This window comes from Nyctibius grandis, chromosome 6 (assembly GCF_013368605.1).
Source record: "Nyctibius grandis isolate bNycGra1 chromosome 6, bNycGra1.pri, whole genome shotgun sequence".
Classification (NCBI taxonomy): Eukaryota; Metazoa; Chordata; class Aves; order Nyctibiiformes; family Nyctibiidae; genus Nyctibius; species Nyctibius grandis.
In genome coordinates this window covers 7,287,532-7,307,585 of record NC_090663.1, presented here as the reverse complement: position 1 = coordinate 7,307,585, position 20,054 = coordinate 7,287,532, and the positions used below count along the sequence as shown (strand labels likewise).

General features: G+C 33.8%; 1 protein-coding gene across 1 annotated transcript; it reads left to right on the top strand.

The window, feature by feature from the left end:
* Positions 1-19,108, top strand: RNF212 (ring finger protein 212). The gene is made up of 12 exons (XM_068404245.1): positions 1-112; positions 1,721-1,782; positions 5,875-5,949; positions 8,699-8,755; positions 10,385-10,443; positions 12,590-12,654; positions 12,744-12,813; positions 13,629-13,674; positions 15,014-15,077; positions 16,905-16,977; positions 17,770-17,966; positions 19,071-19,108. The coding sequence occupies exons 1-12, from the start codon at positions 1-3 to the stop codon at positions 19,106-19,108; spliced, it is 918 nt and encodes a 305-aa protein (XP_068260346.1).
* Positions 19,109-20,054: the final 946 nt, after the last annotated feature.

Genomic DNA, 20,054 nt, shown 5'->3' with positions numbered 1-20,054 from the left:
ATGGCTTTCCAGGTCTTTTGCAATGTCTGCTTCTGTGAGCCCCGTGAGCCCACCCCACGTTTCAGCCTCACAAGCTGCGGCCACGTTATCTGTGAGATCTGCCTCCAGAAAGGTAATGGCTGCTGCAGGCATGGGCAGCTCGGCCCTCTGCTTCAGTGCCTCAGGCAGTGCCAGTGTGTACACTTTTACCTTAACCATTAGCATTTCTGACTCTCTGTGGAAAAAAGAAAGGCCTGAGCTTTTCTTCTTGTCAATTGAATGTTATTGATAAACCTTTTCAATTCTTGCTATTGATTTTCATTAAACAGTAAAAACCACCTGTGTCTGCCTCCAGATGAATCTGGCTGGAGTGGTGTGGCTTTGAGAGCAAGCCTTAGACACAGAAAACTGGAGGCTGTAATAAGAGTCTGGATGCTTATGATCCATGATTACATTGTAGAAAAAATAAGATGGCATTCTGTTGTGTCTAATTTTGGAAAGGGTGTGCTTTTTCATTAGTGAAAGAGCACTTTGCAAAACACAGGATTTGTTTAGGGCAGGCTTTGCAAATAGTCTCAAGACATTTTAAATCTCAGTATTGTCACTGAAACACTAGAAGATTTTCAGCAGCATTAGGAGGATTGGAGCTGATGTTTTGAAGTTCTTGTGTGTTGTATGCAGTTCCTGAGTCATATTCTGGGACTCCTGTGATGTGCTTAGATGAAGATCTGTGGAAAAGATAGCAGAATAAGGAAGCTGCTTTTCAAAAGAAAAAAAAACAGCAGACAAATATCAATGTTTTTCCCTTTGAAGTGATGCTAAATGCCCTGGGTTTTGTAAGGGCACACAGAATAAATGATTGATCTCTATTTCAAAATTAAAAACTTTTGACTGAAAGTTTTCACAGGGTTGATGTTGAGGAGAAAGTATCATAAAATGCAGCCTCTAAATACAACTTGCAGGCTGCTAGAACCTGAGCAGCAGCTTTCACCTCTGCTGTTAATATTGTTTGACAGAAAAAGCCCTGAGACATTATATATTTTTTTGCTGTGAATTCAATAATACTGATAATATGTATTTACACTTTAAATGTATTTACTCTTTAAACATGTTTATAAACATTGATTCTTAGAATCCTTAGAAAGGAAGCAGCTAGTAAAATTATCAATTATAAATATTGTAGTCATATGTATTTACTAGAAATATTTGCTCATATGTTCGCAAATAATCATAGACACATTTTGAAAATTGCTAAAGTTTTAAAAAGGGATGTGATGATTTTTTCACTGGAAAAATTCACAAGGTAAAGTTATTAATTCTTTGAATTTAAGGTTTCATATATTTTATTGAGAGCGCCAGACTGGGCTGCAATCTAAAAAGTCGTATATCTGGTTAACTTTAACTCATTAGTGAATTTAAGCATACATTTAATTAAACCAGGCACGTAGCCCTATTTAAATCAAAGGAACTAAAAGTCACCTGCATACAGTGACACTAATGATATTCATAAAATCATTTACATGAATGCTTATTTGCAAGAGTAAGACCTGATGATATTCACACACATTTTCCTTGTGCAACTGTGTGTAATGGTTACAGAATCAAATTCTTCATGTTTATTTATATTTATTTCAGATTCCTTCCACAAGCTCCAAACAAAGGTGTACACACCAACTTCTGTTAAAAATATATTCAGTATCTGTTGAGTTTGATGTCTATTTTAAATGTCTTGTCTTTACAGGCAAAAAAGATGAATGTTTGGTCTGTAGAACTCCTTGTCGTACATTATTCCTTTCAAAACAGGTAAATGAAGCTTTAGTATTGTTGTATTACATTAATCTGTAGTTTGCTTAACAGCTGAATTGTTTACATTACAAAATACTTCCCTTTTGTTTGCCAACTGGGACATGAGTATTTACTGATGATGGGTTGGTAGACTTAGATACACTAAACAGCTTTTAGTTTTACGGATTTCTTCAAATAAAATCCTACGGAGACTCTTTAGGTTTTCAGATTCTGCTGGACTGTAAATCACTCCAACGTTTTCAAGAAGCATGACTGGCTACTGTGTAACATCAGTGACTGCTTTCAAAATGTCAAAAAACATTTATTGACTTTGGCATTTGTATAAGAGAAAGCGGACTGTAATGAATTATTCATGTGATAGACTGAATCAGAAGTCTACATGGCAGTGCATCAATGTTTTTAAGTGTATTGGGTTTATGTCCTCATTTTCTCTTAAACTTAACTGTATTGGGTTTATGTCCTCATTTTCTCTTAAGCTTAACTGTATTGGGTTTATGTCCTCATTTTCTCTTAAGCTTAACTATTTTTCTCACAGTCATGTGATTAAGAGAAGATCTGAAATATTGTTGGGAATTCTTGTAATTCACTAGAGAATGAATAGCTTTTAATTCCCTTTCTTGAGAAATCATTAGAAAGACTTCATTTTCCCATTTCTCTCAGGAAACATCTTCTCCTTAGCTGATTTCATAAATGGGTTGTGGAAACATTTATATTTTCCTAGACTGACGCCTACCTAAGAGACAAGCCTGCCTTACAATGATAGAAAAAAAATACTAAGAGCATTCAATACAGCTAACACACAAAGTCCTACAAGGCTATAAGGCAATTGTATATGAAATAGAGGACAATTTGGGACTAACCCTGAAGTGGTGACCTTGAAGGAGGGTATGATTTCTCTAGATATGTTTAAAACTGAGCTACTGTGTATCTAAATACAGAAAGCTCTACCCCTACATACTGTATATGGAAAAGTAAAAAGCTGTTACGCTATATTTCGTGTACAAATATTTTGTATTTGTAAGCACAGAATCTTGCAGAACTGAAATGGGATCAAGAAGACAATGCTACAGAAAATAAAAAATTACAGCAAAACAACAGAATGCAAACATAATACAAAAGAACAATGCACACAGTAATCAAATTAAAAAAAAAAAACACAAAACAAAACCAAAAAACCCCTCATAAAACTTCTAAAGGGAGTATTTTAATAAGCTTTCAATATCAGCCTACCCTGGCTGCAAGTTTTGTTATTAATTTCAGTCACAGAATAATTAGGTTGTCAGGGACCTTGGGAGGTCACCCTGTCTAACACCTTGCTCAAAACAAAGCTAATTTTGAAGTTAGATCAGTCTTAAATTGCAGCATTTCAACAGAACTTGATAATTTGCCTCAAAAACACTGAAGTAATTTAAAAATGCAATCATTGGGATACTAACAAAAATATTAGAGGTTTCATTAGAACCTACCACTGCTCAGGAGGACTGGAAGGAAGCAAATTACCATATTCTTTAAAAAAGACATTAATGATGATTGCTTAGCCTTGATTAAGAACAGATAAAATGATTGGAATGATAATTAAAGATGCATATAAAAAAGTCATGGCTCTATAATACGGGAACCTGGGTGGAAATATACCTGGTAACCTTTATGAGCTTGATGCTATGGAAGAATTCCCAATGAGTAGGAGGTCCTATAAATGTGTTAAAACTGCTCATTAGATTGTATATAGGGGCAATCAACATCTGCACATTAAATATTCTCATCTTTACGGTAATGCATGCTTGTCACCTTTATATTTGCCTTCTGTGTCTCACAATCCCCACTGGCTTTTTCCCAGGGAATGGTTAAGTGTTATGATAAATCAGAATCTCGCTGTTCATTATTTCAGAATATCATGTTAACATTTACTACTCCTCAATGCAACAGATAAAATATAAACAGTGTTCTACAAAGCTTTATTTTAAAGAGTTGTTAAATCAGCGACTAAGCTGGTCATTTTTTATTTTTCTCAGATCTGATAGATTCTTAAACCAAGGTCATTGCTTTGTTAAGGACCTTAAATAGGTTTCTAGAGCTTGCCTCCTATGAATACATTTTAAAGAAGCCAAATGAATTTTTTTGAATACATTAATTTTTCTAGATGAAATTCTATTGTCTTGTTTGTATTTTCTTTACTTAAATACCGTAGATAGGTTAGATTGTGCTGTCTGTCTGCTTTTCTCTTTCTCAATCTGCCAATTCACCCTGTGGAAATTTTTGAATGCTTTGGCTAATATCAACCAAACTCAAAAGAACGAAGGAAGTCTCAAATACAATTAATTTCCTCCTGTCTATAAAAATTAGTAGCTGGGGAAAGCAAGGAAAAGCAGTTTGGCCCCCCTGGTGAGAGAAATGCAAGTACAGCTCATCAATAATCAGAAGCCACATGCACAGTTCTACAATAACCAAACTGCATGCCAGCTTTGCTCAGATGAATTGTGATACAGGACATCGAAGCAGCTGATGTCAGAATAGGGGGAATAAAAGATACAACTCTGTTGCAAATCCAGGTTATGAATTTAGCGCCTCACGTAATTATTTTTCATGCATATGAGACTCAATTCCCTCTTATTATTAAAAATATATAATATAAGCACACATTGAAAATAGGTTTGGCAAATGCAGCTATTACCTAGTCTTGGATATTTGACTTTATAATAGTGTTACACTATTTTTAGAGTAGATAAAATATTTGTCTCTCTCTCTGTTTGTGCATTTCCAAATGGAACACAGGCTAATTATTTTTTTATTTCAATGCAATATTTTTAATTTAAGTGATAGCACTTATCTTTCTGTTTTCTTAGTAACCTAGAAAACTGTTGCTTCATTCACATGTGGCCTACTTCTTACTTCTTTCAATAATTCACCTTTCTTTAATTATTCAATTTTTTAAACTTTTTGAGATTCTTTAGTACTTCTGGAATTAATTTACTTTTTGCCTAAAACGTTTTCAGTTCTTTTTGATTGGATTTTGAAAGGTAATTCCTTACATGAAGGATGCCTTTTTTTCTGGGGCAATCTTCTTTTATCATCTAAGTATGCTGGGATTATTTTTGCTTTTTATTCAACTTTTGGCCAGTCGTAAACCTACTTTTTATTATACAATCACGATATATCAAAGAGAACCTTCCAGTTTACAGTTTAAAGGTAGATGGGGTTTTTTTGGCTAGATCCCTCATTTTTAAAAGCTGTTTACTATTACAGTAGAAGATGATTAAAATGTGATCACTCTTAGTAATATAACAATTTTAACTTAGTACTATAACTAAGGTAACTATGTTGGGGTTGTATTTTGTTTGTTTTTCTTATGAATAAATTAGGAATACGTGTATTCTGGATTAAAGGAATACTTAAGTTACCTACATTGCTTTGTAGATTTGGATAGATGTCCAAATGTCACTCTCATTCTGAAATTCACTTTACATTTAGTAGAATTTCTTTCTCAACATAAATAATAAGTATATTTCTATTATAATAATAGCTTAGGTACAGCACACTTACTCAGCATTTTCTAAAAACACAGATGGCCACATGGTGATCTCTGAATAAAAGTCTTCGTCATAAAATAATTGAAAAATTCAGCTATCATTTTAGAGCTTTTTTTTCATGCTAGGATAGCAGTCTGCTGCCCAACAGGCAGACTTTGAAACAAAACTGATTATAAGATGCATCCATATGGCTGGGGATGGTGAGGACCAAAAAGCCCAGAAAGGGACTGCCAGAAACCTGGCTGTTGTTCTGAAAGCAATGCCTCTTCCGGGGGACTACAACATCTTCCTTGAATGTCCTCTGGAAATTGTTATTGTCTTAGTTACATTAAGTATATATGTGTGTAATATATTTAAACAAAAACATAAAGCCTTCCAGATGGTTAATAAGGGCATTAAATTAAACTGGGCTTGTTTCCTGTTTCCGTATCATCCTACTCTTGATCTGTCCATTTTTTATTTATATACATCAATCAATTTAAGGAACATTTCAAAAAATGCTTTATTTAATATAGCCTGCAAATAAAAATGCTAACCTTGGTATACTTTCTTTTCTTGGTAGACAAATCCTGATATTCAATCACTGTTCATGGGAATAGATACGTTATGCAAGAAATATTCAGAAGAAATAACACAGGTGAATCTGCTTTAAAACTTTCTAACTCTGTAAACTAATCAGCAACTTCTACTGATTTTTAAATAAATGGGAAAAACATGAGTGAATGCTTGAAAATGAATGTATGCCCGTTACTGTCTTTTCTTGCTTAATTCCACAGTTTCAAAGTTCTTAAGAAAGCATAATTTATCACGGTCACTGCTTATGTTTTCAAACTCTCTATGAGGACCACTAGTCTGGTTATTTTAATGGTGTAAAATCTCTTACAATGCCATGCAATGAAAAATTAGATCTGCAAGAACCTTAAACATGCCCTAGATAGTGTGCCCTAAAGATAGCAATAAAAAGTTACACAGTGAAAACCTGAGATGCCTGAAGTCCCGAGCTGAATGCGCTCTTTTTTTTTTTTTTTTTTTTTATTAATCAAAACAGGTCTGCTTTTTTCAGACAGATGCAATAAACGATTTCAAGGTAAATTTCCTCCCTGCCTTCTATAAACTCCAGGCAGGATCCCTTCATTCAGGCTTTGTTTCCAGTCCAGAACTTCAGTAGCTGTCTGGGTTAACCATTACATATAAACTCCCATTGCCTCCTCATTTTCTGCACCTCCTCAGCTTGGCTTTGGGGCTTGTCCTTGTCCCTCTTACTGAGCATTTCAGTGGCAGTTTCAACCACTCTAGGTTGAGCTGTAGTCATACATCCTTCCTGAACCCACCTGCAACCTTCATTGTGTATTCTCATCTCCCTTGGGCTGGGAGTTCGTTCTTGTTTGATCTTGTGGTGAGCTTCCTGATCCAGCAAAAAAGTAACCCAGGGAAGATCACCTGCTTTCTTCACTGGTGATTATGGATTCACATTTACTCTACTCTATGCTTCACAAACTTTTCTAAAGCTGAGCATGGTCCCTTTCCTCAGCACTCCTCCTCCTAAGGTATAGAGGTGGCACAAGGTAAGCAAGAAGCCTTCCTTTGTCTTTCCATACACAATTTTTAACAGCACGCACGATAATCAGCAGCTATTCTGTAAACTGAACAAATCCAGATGGCTATACCACCAATCACACGTGAATACAAACTTCTGTAATGTGTCAAAGAAAGGAAAAAGAGAACACGATCTCAAAAGACTAAGGTGGGTTTTCTGTAGCCTGAGATAAACTATGGGAAATATATTGAAGTGTAATTAGGGCATTAAGGTACGTTCAGAACTTCTACAAGCATCAAAAGACATAAGAGCAGCTTGTGCTCTGTTAGGGCAAAGGTTTACCTAATCTAATATCCTGTCACAGCAGTGGGTGCTTAGGAAAGCATATGAGAGCAAGGCTGGCATCTAGTGATGTGTCTTCAGAACAGCCTCCTAGCTTTCAAGTTTGTGGCACAGGGATTTCTCAAGGTGGGGTTGGTGCCTTTGCTTTCAAAAGCTTGTGGTGGATATTTTTAATCATGTAATTGTCAAGTTGTTTTCTGAATATTTAGCATCTATCATGTACTGTGGAAGGGAGGTCCACAGGTTATATATACACTGTGTGATGCTGATTTCCTTTTTCAGGTTTTAACCTGCTGCCTACTAGTTTCATTTGATGCTCTTGAATACCATTCTAGAGGAAAAAGTAATCATTCCCATGCACTCCATCTGTGATAATCATTAGTTTTAGGCTGCTAATGCATCCCTTCTTCAACTGTCTTTTATTCAGCCATACAGACATACTCTGTGTGGTCATTCTTTTACTGAAGCTCTTACATACCTCTGATTAATCTGAACTGTTTCCAGATCTACTATATCCTTTCTGAGATGTTAAGCAGATTCAGGATATAGTAACATAAATTTTTTAAAGTGGAATAATGATGTTCCCTATTCTATTCCATTTTTAACCACTACAAAGATGTGATTTGCTTTTTTGACTGGTACTGGGCACTGAATTGACATTTTCACAGATTTCTGCCTTATAGACCCAAGACCTCATTTCTGTGTGGTGGGAGGCAGCTCAGAGCCATTACTTTCTGAGTGGCTCTTTCTTCCGAAGGCACTTCTGATACTTTGATGAGTATCCAATGGGAACTTCCCAGGTTTTTCTACAGTGAATGAAAAGTAACTTTGCAATTAGATACTCCACTATGGGTTTATCTTCTCAGTGTTTCTTCTCAATTGTCTCTGTCCCTACACATTTTCTGGCAGTTTTCTTACACGTGAGAAGAAAGATTTATTAGTAAGTTATTGTGTATTGTAATTTGTTCCTCAAGCTCTTATCTTGCCTACCTTGTGTGTTTTTACTTTTAACCTATCATGGTTTATGGTCCTCATTTGGACACAAGAAGTGCTTACACAGCACCAGACAGTGTGTCGAACAATTATTTTTTAATTAACAGGATATTTTTACAAGGCAAGTCATAACTGCCAGTAAGACACATTACTTTTCATGTTGCCATTAGTTTTACGTGTTTGCTTAACACTGATGAATAAGAAACACCACAGCTAAACTGGTTTTCCATTGTCTTTATCTTATTATTGAACATAGTGTTAAAATATAAATTCAGTTAAATAAATCTATCAACTCTAGCGTAGGCCATACTAGATTAAATAAACTTTGTAAGACTTTCTCTATCAGTGATAATTACTTGGAATGTTTTGTTGGAGAGGATTTATAGAAGGTATGTTAAATGCTTATTAAAATATAGAAAAATTTGAATACTGTGAAGTAGTTGTTCATCACTTTTTTGCTGAGGTTGCATAAATGTAACTAGGTGAAGCTTGATATAACTGTATTTATTTTTAGGTTTCGGAATTTCAAGAAAAACATCGTAAACATTTATTAGCATACCACAGAAAAAAGGTAACTCTAATTGTGATTTTCTTATTTTTTTGCTTATTTTTGCCTTGTTACTTTGGTTTATTTTTAGAAAATATATTCACCTTTTATTGGAATACTTAGAATAGTTTATCAATATTGCCTTATTTCTGTCATTATAAATACCACTTTTTAATTGTTTAAAATCTCTGAGGACTTTATTAATTATTATTACTATTATTTAATAAAACGGATTTTAGTTGTGGAGTGATCAAGATTAAATTGAGAGTGAAAGGGCAGGGAGAGAAAAAAATAATTCACTGTATGGAGGAGAAAGTGGAAGAGGTGGGGAGAGATTGGTGCTCAGATGATAAGCCTAGATGAAAAGATGTCATCCTTGTCATTGTCAACCAACAGCTCTCATGACCTTGGCAAAAGCTTCTTTGTTGCTTTTTCTGTGAGTTGTATGGATTCTGGGGTGCAGATGATGATATGTGGTGTGGGCACTTGATGTCCATATTCCTGGTAAATCTAGACCCTGTGTTGTGCTAGGACCCAAAGATATTGAAAATCAAACAGTTATTCACCTTTAAGGTATTTTGGCCTTAAGATAATCCAGTCCTACAGAGGGACAGGATAAAGTACATCATTGTTCCTGACATCTGTACTGGTCACTTTCTTAATCAAACCTAGCTCTCATTAGGAAAAAGAAAAAAGAATATAAAAAGTCAGATCTTACGTAAATTAGATTTTGTCTTTTATCTGTTTTGCAGAGTTTTACATCTGCAAAAAGAGCATAATATCTCCCACAAACTATGATTTTATAAAGGTATATCAGGTAATGTTATTAAAGAATTCAATTAATAATATGAGGAGAAGCATGAAAAGTTAACAGGAAAATTCATAATTTGTCTTCCAATCAAAATATGAATAGTGTGAAGTAATGAAGCACTAAGGTCACGCAATGGAAATTAAGGATAAAATATAGATGCAGTATTGAGGCTATTGAGTAAATTTTTACATCCTTCATAAAATATAGTGTACGTTCATGTAATGAAAGACTGTAAAAAATACACATACTAGGGAGCTGACCTAATGTTCTTGACCTTAATGTTCTTCAATTTTGCAAGCTCATAACATTCTTTAATGGAGTTATTTTTGGTTGTGTCTATAACATATAGGAAATACTCTTCACATAAGCTTACTACAAATAGATACTGCAAAGTACTGAATAAATTTTGAATCTGAAATGAGAAATATGGGAACATGTTATTTGGTATTTTGTACAGTTATTGGTATCTTTTCCAGATAATTCCATATTAAATGCAACATAACTTTTATATCAGATATGGAAAAAAGGAAGAAAAATAAAAGCAAACTATTTTTAAGCGCTTTTCTTAGTATTAATTTATCCAATATTACCAGCACACTTAGCAAAAGGTAATCAAACTAAGTCTGTAACTGCCGAAAAACACTCATATCTTTTTCAGACTGACTGTTTAATGGATCGATATAACAGCTATAATCTTGGCCCCATAAATCTGGAATAGCAATGATATCCAAGATTAAAACCAACAGAAAACAGCCTTTCAACACTTTAGAATACTAGTTGTACGAAAATGAAGTTTTATGTCATGCAAATAGATTTTGTTTAATTCTGTGATTATCTCACAGACGGCAAAGTTGGAAGAATCTCTCAAGAAAGTAACACAACAAATACGTCAGATACAATGGTAAGAGGTTTAATGTAGCAAGAGTAAATGAGAAATAGTCTTTGTAATCAAACAGTAACTTTAATTGATAAAACGATAAAAAATTCATGCTTTGTTTGCCTTTCTCATATATTGTGTTGTATAAATAGAAGAAGCATATTTTTACAGAAAATATGAACAGTTATTTCTGTCATCAGGTCCATTTTCTTCACATTAATGAAGCCTGTCAGGAAGGAATCATTTTATCTTTAAATTCAAGTCAGTAGCTACTCTAAAAATGCACTTTTAGCAATCTCTGTCATATATATATTCAGTTGTAAAATTTTTATTTGCATTTACATAAACACATTTGTGTTTTTTTCCAATGGGCTTTCCAGCATCAGCCTGGAAGGTACTATGATATCTTTCCTAATATCTAGCCCACTTGCAAAATTACCAGAGTTTTGTAACATGATTATTATCTTCTCTGTTTCTAGTAAAAATCAACTTCTTGACTCATATTAAATTAGTCTTTTTTCACAAATGCGTCAGAGATAGCCAAGAGGTAGCTCATCATTATCCCCCTGCTCATTGAGCGACGCACCTTAATCTTTCCATCTTATTTATTTCCATCTTAAAGCCAAAGTTCTTACTGATCCCTAAGTGCACTATGTAATATTACATTTCATTTCATTAAATTTTGTTTTAATTATTTGTTTGAAAAGATCACATTTTTTAAATCATTTTGTAATTCTCCTCAATATTTATGTAACTTTCTATCTTCAGAACTTTCTGTCTTCAGATTTCACAAGCTGCAGGTTATCCCTGAGTCACCAGGGAGTATACTAAACAGGATCAGTTGCAAGACTAAACTGAAGGGGACATCAGGAATAATATTTCTGCACTCTCTTGATTCTTTTTGTTGTTGTTTCCCTTTTAACATTATTTATGGTATACTTACCTGAATTAATTGCTCTTTTCTCTGCTTTAAAGTCCATGTGGCCTATACAGCACTCCAATGTTTAAATTGAATTAATGTAGAAAAAATGTACTATCTTACTACTGTTTAAAAAACTCTGCTTACCAGAACATAAAACAAAGAAAAAAGATACCAGATTGATCTACTGTTATCCACCTATGGTGAAAGTATTACATTTTCCATTGTTTCTGTGTTCTATTTTATCCTTCCCGTTTTCTAAGATTTCAAAAACTACTGGGAAAAAAACCTGAGGCTTTGTCTGCTTTTCCCTTTTAGTGAATATGGATATTAAGAATACTTAGTGTATAGTTACAATGTACTTCTCCCTGTAGATCCATCTTCTTGAGAGAAGCCCTTCATGAAAGCCACTTTATGAATACCAGTGATCAAGGATGCTGAAATCTCCTTAATAAGCCAGTTCATGAAGCCAGCAATTTAATTGCAAAATTTTGTTGATCTTTTCCTTTTCTGTGTTTTTTCAGTATAGACTTTCTTTTGACTCTGACATGCACATAATACTGTATTATGCTCTCTTATGCTGCTTGGTGTAATATAACTAAAAGCAAAACAGTATAAAGGAAACTATGTATGTGGTGGATTATCATAGTTTATGTATTTTTATCCACTGCCTCCTTTTCCTTGTCTACATCTCAAATAAATAGCATCTTGGCTTTACCAAATACAGAGTTCTTACTGAATTTCAGATTTTTCAGAGTTCTGCCAAGATAGTGTGACCTAGGGCTTCTCCTTCATGCCCAGTAGACATATTCCTCCTACTTATGGTTATTGGCAAAGGTATCAGTTTTAGATTAGCTGTTGGAGAATAGCATAAATATGCCAACTCTTCTTTTGATAACTAATTTTTTTTAAAGTTGGGAAATGTATACATTGAAATGAAGATTTTTAGCTCAACGGTAGTTAATAGTTGTATTTTAACATCTGTTGTTCCATAAAGTACTTTGCCATGAAGTTATCCTAAATTGATATTGTTGGACATGTAATGACTGATACAGACATTATGATATAGAGAAGTAGTTAATAGCTTATTAAATAGATTGATATTTTCCTTCAAGGCAAATAGTGTCATGTTAAAACCAGCTATTGATGGATAAAATGCTTTGATTTTATGCTTTATTGACCAGGTAGACAAATGAACTAACAAAACCAGCTTTCAGTTTATACCTATTGTTTCTTCTGTTTCCCCTTTAGTATGAAACCTCCTGAACAAACTGCACAACTACCATTTTCCAGTGCAAGTAGAAATCCACTTTCCAGTAAGAAGTGTTGGTTTAAGATACTAACTATGGAATACATATCACTGGATATAACTGTGTTCTAATTTTAAATGTATTAATGACTTTAGTTCCTTCAAGAAAACAGGATGGTTATTCTTCATGTTCTCTTCATCCTAGTCATCCTTCCACTTCTGAAATGTAGGTACAAATCTGTTAATTTTCAATTAAAATCTTAACAATGACAACATACCGATATTTTATACACAAAGCCTTTTTTTTTTGTGGTGAGTTTAAAATAAATATATTTTCTGATTTTGTTTTTTTTCTGCAAACTGTGTAAGTATGAAAGAACTGGGGAGGGTCTTATCTATCCAAGCGTACATAATAACTACTTGTATAGATTACTTTTGCACTCACTGGAGAAAATTCTACGGCATGATGCACCTTATTCTAAAGACTTTCTGGACAGACAGATTGATTAATTAGTGAGGAACTCTTTCCACTGACTGTAGGGAAAAACGGAATTACTTGTACAGACACCTATATTTACATTGTAGTTGTCTAATGTTAGATGGGATGAACTCCAGTAAGGCTCATTAAATTTTAAATAAATTGAGCATACAGCTTGCTCAAGCTGAAAGATTTCTATACCTGTGACAGTGACTTTATGTTTTATAACAAGTAAAATTTCAGAATGACCTTTTTGTGGAGACAAGTGACAAATATATAAATATGTATATTTATTCTGATTTAAATGCAGGAATAACAATGCTAATCATAAAATAACTTTCTCTGTAGATGTCTAAACCAAAGCTCGGAATAAATTAATAGGTTTTTTTTACTGCTAGTGGATTTTGGAACAAGTCCTAAATACTCATATGTATTATGCATTATGTATTATGCTTTTCCATTATTAGTCGAATTTAACATGAGAATATAATGTAATTTTAGTCATTATAATGAATGTGTTATGTTTATTACAATGTCATATTTATTTTGACCTTTGTTGTAAGAATGGAGTCAATGGAGATTGATCCTGTACCTTCACCAATGAGGAAAGTGAGTGTTTTTTTTGTATATATGTTTTTTATCTATATGTATATGTACATATATATGCTTTTGATTTCTCCTACTCTGTTAATACTGCAAAAAATAGGCTCCCCCCCGCTCCCTTCAAAACAATTTTTATGTACATTCTGATTTCAGCTATGCTTGATGCTTAGTAGAAGTCATGCTCCCCAAAAAGGAATCAAAAGGAAATAAATCACAACATTGATTTCTGGAATTATACTCTCCACAGGCTTTTAAACTTCTGATGCTAAATTAAATAGCAAATTCTTGAAATATCAGTATGTTTATATGATAAAAATGTTGTAACTGTTTCCAAAATAAATGTTTCGAATGCATGAAACTCAGAGTTGCAATTAAATTTAAGTTCTAATATATTAGGGAATGGAAATATATGCAAGATTCCACCTTCACCGGACCTGATGTAGATGTCTGCAGTGCAGATCTATGCTAGCATCTCAGGGTTTCCTTTACAACCTATGGATTAGTTATATCCATAGATAGACCTATATCCATAGGTCTATGGATTAGTATGTGTGATTCATCTCATTCTAATGGAAACTTATTGGTCTCATTCCTGTTTCTCTTCCTTGACCATAAAGGGAATTTAGGGGGAATCAGGCTGGATGTAAATGCTGTCATTGCAAATGTCTGAAGTTACAAGAGGTGATGGCACTCGTAGCTTCACACTGATTTTCAAAACATTCCTGAAATTTCATTTATGATGGATAAAAGTTTTTTTTAAACCACAAATCAAGCCAGTCATTATCTTTCACTTTTCATAAACAATTTTGTTTGCTGCTTGACCAGATGATCTTGCTTCTATCTATGCTCAGGGGCATCAACGTGTGTGTAGTATCTTCACACGTTAAGAAAAAGCTGGGTCAATGGTCTGAAAGCAGTGTTAGAACCTGCTATTTGAGTAGGGAATTGCAAGCTTTGACTGAGATCTCTAAGACGAGAATGAAGGCAGGATCTTTTCACCGTATTAGTATTCTGATTCGGAGAGGTAACATCCAGGAACAGATGCTAGCTTAAGAATGGAATGTCAGCACAGAAAATTATGTGTCTGATATTTCTCTTACCTGAATGTGACAGAGAGGACTTCTTGGAATAAAACTAGAATACATGTACTTTCCTTGCCCTGCAGATCTCTAAAAAATAGTAACTTAATTCTGAGGTTTTGCATTGTAGTGCTATGAACAAAACTGGCAGTGGAGAGTGCCAGAAATCTGCAGGCCTTATAGACCTCAAAAATGTAACACTATTGCTTAAAATACCTTAATAATTAACATATTATACTGTAATTAATACCTTGCCTTTCATTTAGCCTGAGACACCAACTGGTCCAACAAGATTATCATTAATAACTCCACCGCAAGATGGACGCATGGGTGAGTAAAAATAAAATTTGTAACTGGATAACATTTGTATTATGTTAAGAGGATTAATAAACTAAAACCCATACATTAGCAATTTACTGACTAAGCTTGAATTGTGTTGAGGTATAAGGAATTTATCATGTAGACATCAATCCAGCAGATGGGAAATGATTAAAAATGAAGAACGGATAAGTCTTCCTAGTACTGACCTACTCTGTTCTGTGAATAATTACTTGTAACCAAAATGATTTTTGCTGAGCAATCACAGTCAACAGTTGCAAAGAAAATACTGTAATGATGCGTATGGTGGAACAGAACAGGCGTACTTGCAATATATGTTGTTGACCCTCTATTAAAGTTCATAATTGTATTTGTTTATAGTTACTAGACATTAACATTGTCCTTAATGTCATGTTAAAAATCACATGAGGAAAAGGGAAGAAACTAAATGGAAGTTACAAAAGTATTTCGTAACAAAAGAGAGGTAATTAAGTTGAGATAAAGAATTTCTTCAGAAAGGTGTTTTTCTTTTTTCCACCATATCACTGTAATAAGACATTTTACCTGCCTGTACTTCCTTTCATTCCTGGGCTGTTGCAGAGCTTGGGTAACCCTCTGATGTAAATAAGACATGAATAACAGCCTCCTGAAATTAGTGCAGTCTCCTTGAATACTGTTTACTTGTGAGGAGCTTTCCAGAATTCCTAATGGTCTGCAGGTCTACCATTCATGAGTCCCTCCCATTCTTGGTTTTACATTCAGCATGTTTCTGTAACAGTCCGTTCTCAGGCAGTCTTACTGCTGCTTTCATCAGTTGAGTGAATAAATCTCCAGCCACTTAAGGAGCTTTTAGCACTCTTGTGTTTTTACATGGTGTAAATGTCCCAAAACAAAGATAAATGCAATTACAATGGCAATTGTAATCAAGGAGCAAAAATTGCTTTTTCTGTATTATGTCTGATTTGTATGTTCAGATCCTTCCTAAATGCATGCTTGCCTATAAATTTATGGATAACAAGATAGTGACAGTTGAGGTTAACTGTATTTTTATTGTGTCTAAATATAAATAGATATTTAATTAGATAGTAAAATTATATGTAGAACAGTTATGTGTTCAGCACATTTCAGAATCAACCCATAAAGTTTTGCAGTGAACAAAGCCGAATGAATCAAAGCATACTTGCAAAAGTAAGGGCAAGTAGAAACAATCATTTAGTGGTGCACCAAAGAAAGTTTCCTTCTTAGAGATGAATGGGGCAAAAAAGAATAGCTGAAGAACGGGAGCACCTCAGCAGAGTTACCTTGATAGTCTAATAATATTCTTATAAATGAGAGAAGGTGAAAGAAACCAACATAAATGTTTAACTCGAAAAGGATTTGCAGGAATGGTGCAATATTATGTTTTCGTGACAGCTAAGCTCTATGTAGGATTAATCTATTGAGACTAAAGACAATTTTTCACCTTTACCCTCTGTTGGAGTACTGCTGAGTACTTTTGATAGCTTTCAGTTTTGCTGGATCTTCTTCCAGCAAGAAGTACTGGAAGACAATTCAAGCCTCAGCAAACATCTTGGCTGTACTAAATTGTAAAAACATGTTATTAATTTTCAGGGCTATTTTAATCCTTTCTCAAGTGATATGGTGACTTTATTTTGTCAGCCAATTCCTTATCTTTCATTGTCTGTTGTAATTGTGCACCATTTTTAATTCTTGACTAAACTGATCATGAATTTGTCCCAAACAATGCAATTAAAGTATTAATCTTTGTTTCCATAGTTATCTCTTAAGTAAAATGGGTAATTAATGTTGATCTTGTTTTCAAAAATTCGATTCTTACAGGTAGCGTGTCCTACAGAAGTTCTCAGTCATACGGAGTAATGTCAAGTCAAAATAGTAGAGCAGGATCTACAAGGTAGTTAAATACCTTTTCAAGATGTTCCTATCTCCTATGAGAGACTGAAATTTCTCTTGTCTGGCCTGTTTTAATCTGCATGTTTAAAGTTATATTCTGTATTTGAAGAAGTGTTGCTGTGCAGGCTAGCTATTACTTATATGAATGTGTTTGTTACTGTTGAAAGCTTATATTTTGAAATAACTTCCTTTAAAAATGTGCAGAAATCATCTGAGATCCTGTAGCTGTGGACATCTACAGTCATGGTACTTTTATACAAAGGGTGGTATTTTTATAGTAAGAAAGTGCAACAACGTGTCTGCTTTATAAATCTTCTAAAAATCAGAGATGACAACACAATATCTACACAAGAGCTATTCTCTGAATAACCGGAACATCTTCATGCAGTGTGTAGCAGGTGTTTCAAGTTTTTCATCTAAACATTGAAAATGTCTCAAACTGTGAGAATTTTTAACATCCAAAAAAACCCCTTAAAATGGTTCCAGAAAAAGTGAACTCTTGTTGTCTGTAATCATTAAGCCAAATATATCCTCCTAGCACAAATTTAAAATATATATAACAAAATATTTCTTTTTTTCCATCTCTGATTCTCATATCATTTGTTTTGTCATTCTGCTTTTTAAAATATGTAAAAAACCTAAAGAAGTAAAAATCTGATAAGGAATATGTAGAACACAATAATTTATAGCATTTTCTGTTAAAATATTAACACTATGAATTTAAGTGGCTTTGAAATCTATTGTACTATGAAGCTAGCCTCAAATCATATCCATGAATTAATTTCATTAACAGATCCACACCTATAAGACTACCACATAGTGGATGTTCACTTACATCATCATCTGGATCACAAAGCAGTAGAAGGGGGTCATGGGCTACTTCTGATTTCAGAACCCCTCAGTTGTATCAATTTACATCACCTTCCCCACAGTCATCTGTAACAAGACATCCCATCACCATCTCTGGACTTCTGCAAAGACAACATTTAGGCAAGTATGTTCTATAAAATAACACTTCCTGAAAAAATTTCAGCATAACATATGCTTATTACTTACTTACTGGAGAACAGTAAATAAGAAATAAGTTAACCAGGACAAAAATGATATTTCAAAATTGGAAGTAGGCTATCTGCAAAATAAACATCAACATTTTTCATATGATCAGTGTTTTGCCTTAGCCTTCTGTGAAATAAAATATCTGCCGTGAAAAAGTGTCCTTGCTTCACCTCAGAATAATATTTTAATCGAGATTTAAATCTGATAATTTCCACAATTATTTTCTAGAAAAATACCAGTTCTAGACAATGCAAAGCATATAATAACTTGGCAAAAACCAATCTTGCAACTAATCTCAAGTAAGGCGTAGAGAAAAGAAAAACATTAGTGGAGGAAGTGCAGTGAAGTCAGCGGGAGTCATAGCAAGACTGAGATAGTCAACGGGAGTCCTTTAATAAAGCAGAATAGTTGAGTTGACACCTGGGAAAGAAGAAGAAAAAAATCTATGATGAAAAGAATGAATGATAGACAGTTCCTGTATGACTGGACAGTGTTGTAGAAAGTGGGTGACAGGTGACATCTCACTATGTTCAGCAGAGAAAAAGGGAACACAAAAGGAAACTGCAGCATTCTGAGAGTAAGAAGTGAAGTATTAGTCACTGGACAGTGATATAGCTCATGAAATAATGCATGATAGAATCTGTAAATCGTGTCATAGAAATCAAAGTTACAAAAAAGCACTTATATTGAACTTCAGTATTAGTCGTCTTTGAGCTATATGTTTACAAATTAATCGCAGTTCATATGCAGAACAATGCTTTGGACATTCACTTGTGTTACTGAAATTGGAATATGGCAAAAATGCTTTTATCGAAAGAGAAACCTAGTTCTTTTATATAAATACAAAGGAGCATATTTAGATTTATAAAAAGAGCTATACAAAAGTTCTTATCAAAATGTATGGGTTTTATTTTTAATTTTTGATAATTTTCACTTTCTCCTTTCCTTGATTAAGTTCCCAAAATAATTCACATTAATAAAGTTTTCCTTTAGTGTTACTAATTTTTTTTTCAATTTGTACTTGTATTCTTATTCTAGGATCGACTAATTTTGGAGGACATTCAATGGACAGATAAACATCTGTGATTTGTTTTGGTCAATAAACATCTGGAGAAGCCCTACACAGTCTTCAGATATTAAAGTATTTGTAATTTCTATAAAATGTCAAATTGGCATAAATCAGCTAACTATTCAGCATGAATAATGCGCTTAAAACATCACTGATCTTGCTGATTAACATCTACAGTAGTTTTAAACAGGACTACAAAATCCTCTTGTTTTTAGAAATTTTGGCTTAAAATATATTGTATAAATAAACAACCTTTATTAACTAAGTGTTAAGACAAAACATTATATATTCAATACGGATTTCTTGCTGTGAATGCATTGAGCTGCAGCAGAAGTCTGTTTTTAAATGGCTGTGCCTGTACAGTATTAGAGATGAGCCCCAGTCCTAAAAAAAAATTAATTTATGGATTTTTGATTCCAGAATTCCACATTTTAGTTCTTACTCAACAGATCATTTTTTGATTGCACTGTTGAAAGGGGTAAGGTTTGAGGGCTATTACATTCCAGTAGGCTCTGCTGAGCTCGTAATACAGTATCTATTCCACACTCCAAGAAGTTTGCCATTTGATTTAAGTAGCAATGATTTCTTCCCAAATTGGAAAGAAATGGGGGAACTGGGATGAAGAGACAAAACATGGTGGAGACTACCTTTACTCTCACACAGGAATAGCAACTGGAGGCTCTGAATGGAGGGTGCCAAAATGCAACATTTTTCTTTCAAGAATAACTCTTACATTGAAATTCCCACCATTACTATGTGGATATCTGGCAAAATTTTGGGATGACTGAGTCGTCAAATATGTACCTTTGTTCTATTTTGGTCCTAACTTTACCTGGAGTATTTTAAAAATAAAAAAACTAAAAGCTTTTTTTTTTTAGACAGAGTCCCCTAAGTACATGATACATTTTCTTCTGGTTGAAATGTTTTACTTGACCTAAAAGAAAAGTTAGAAC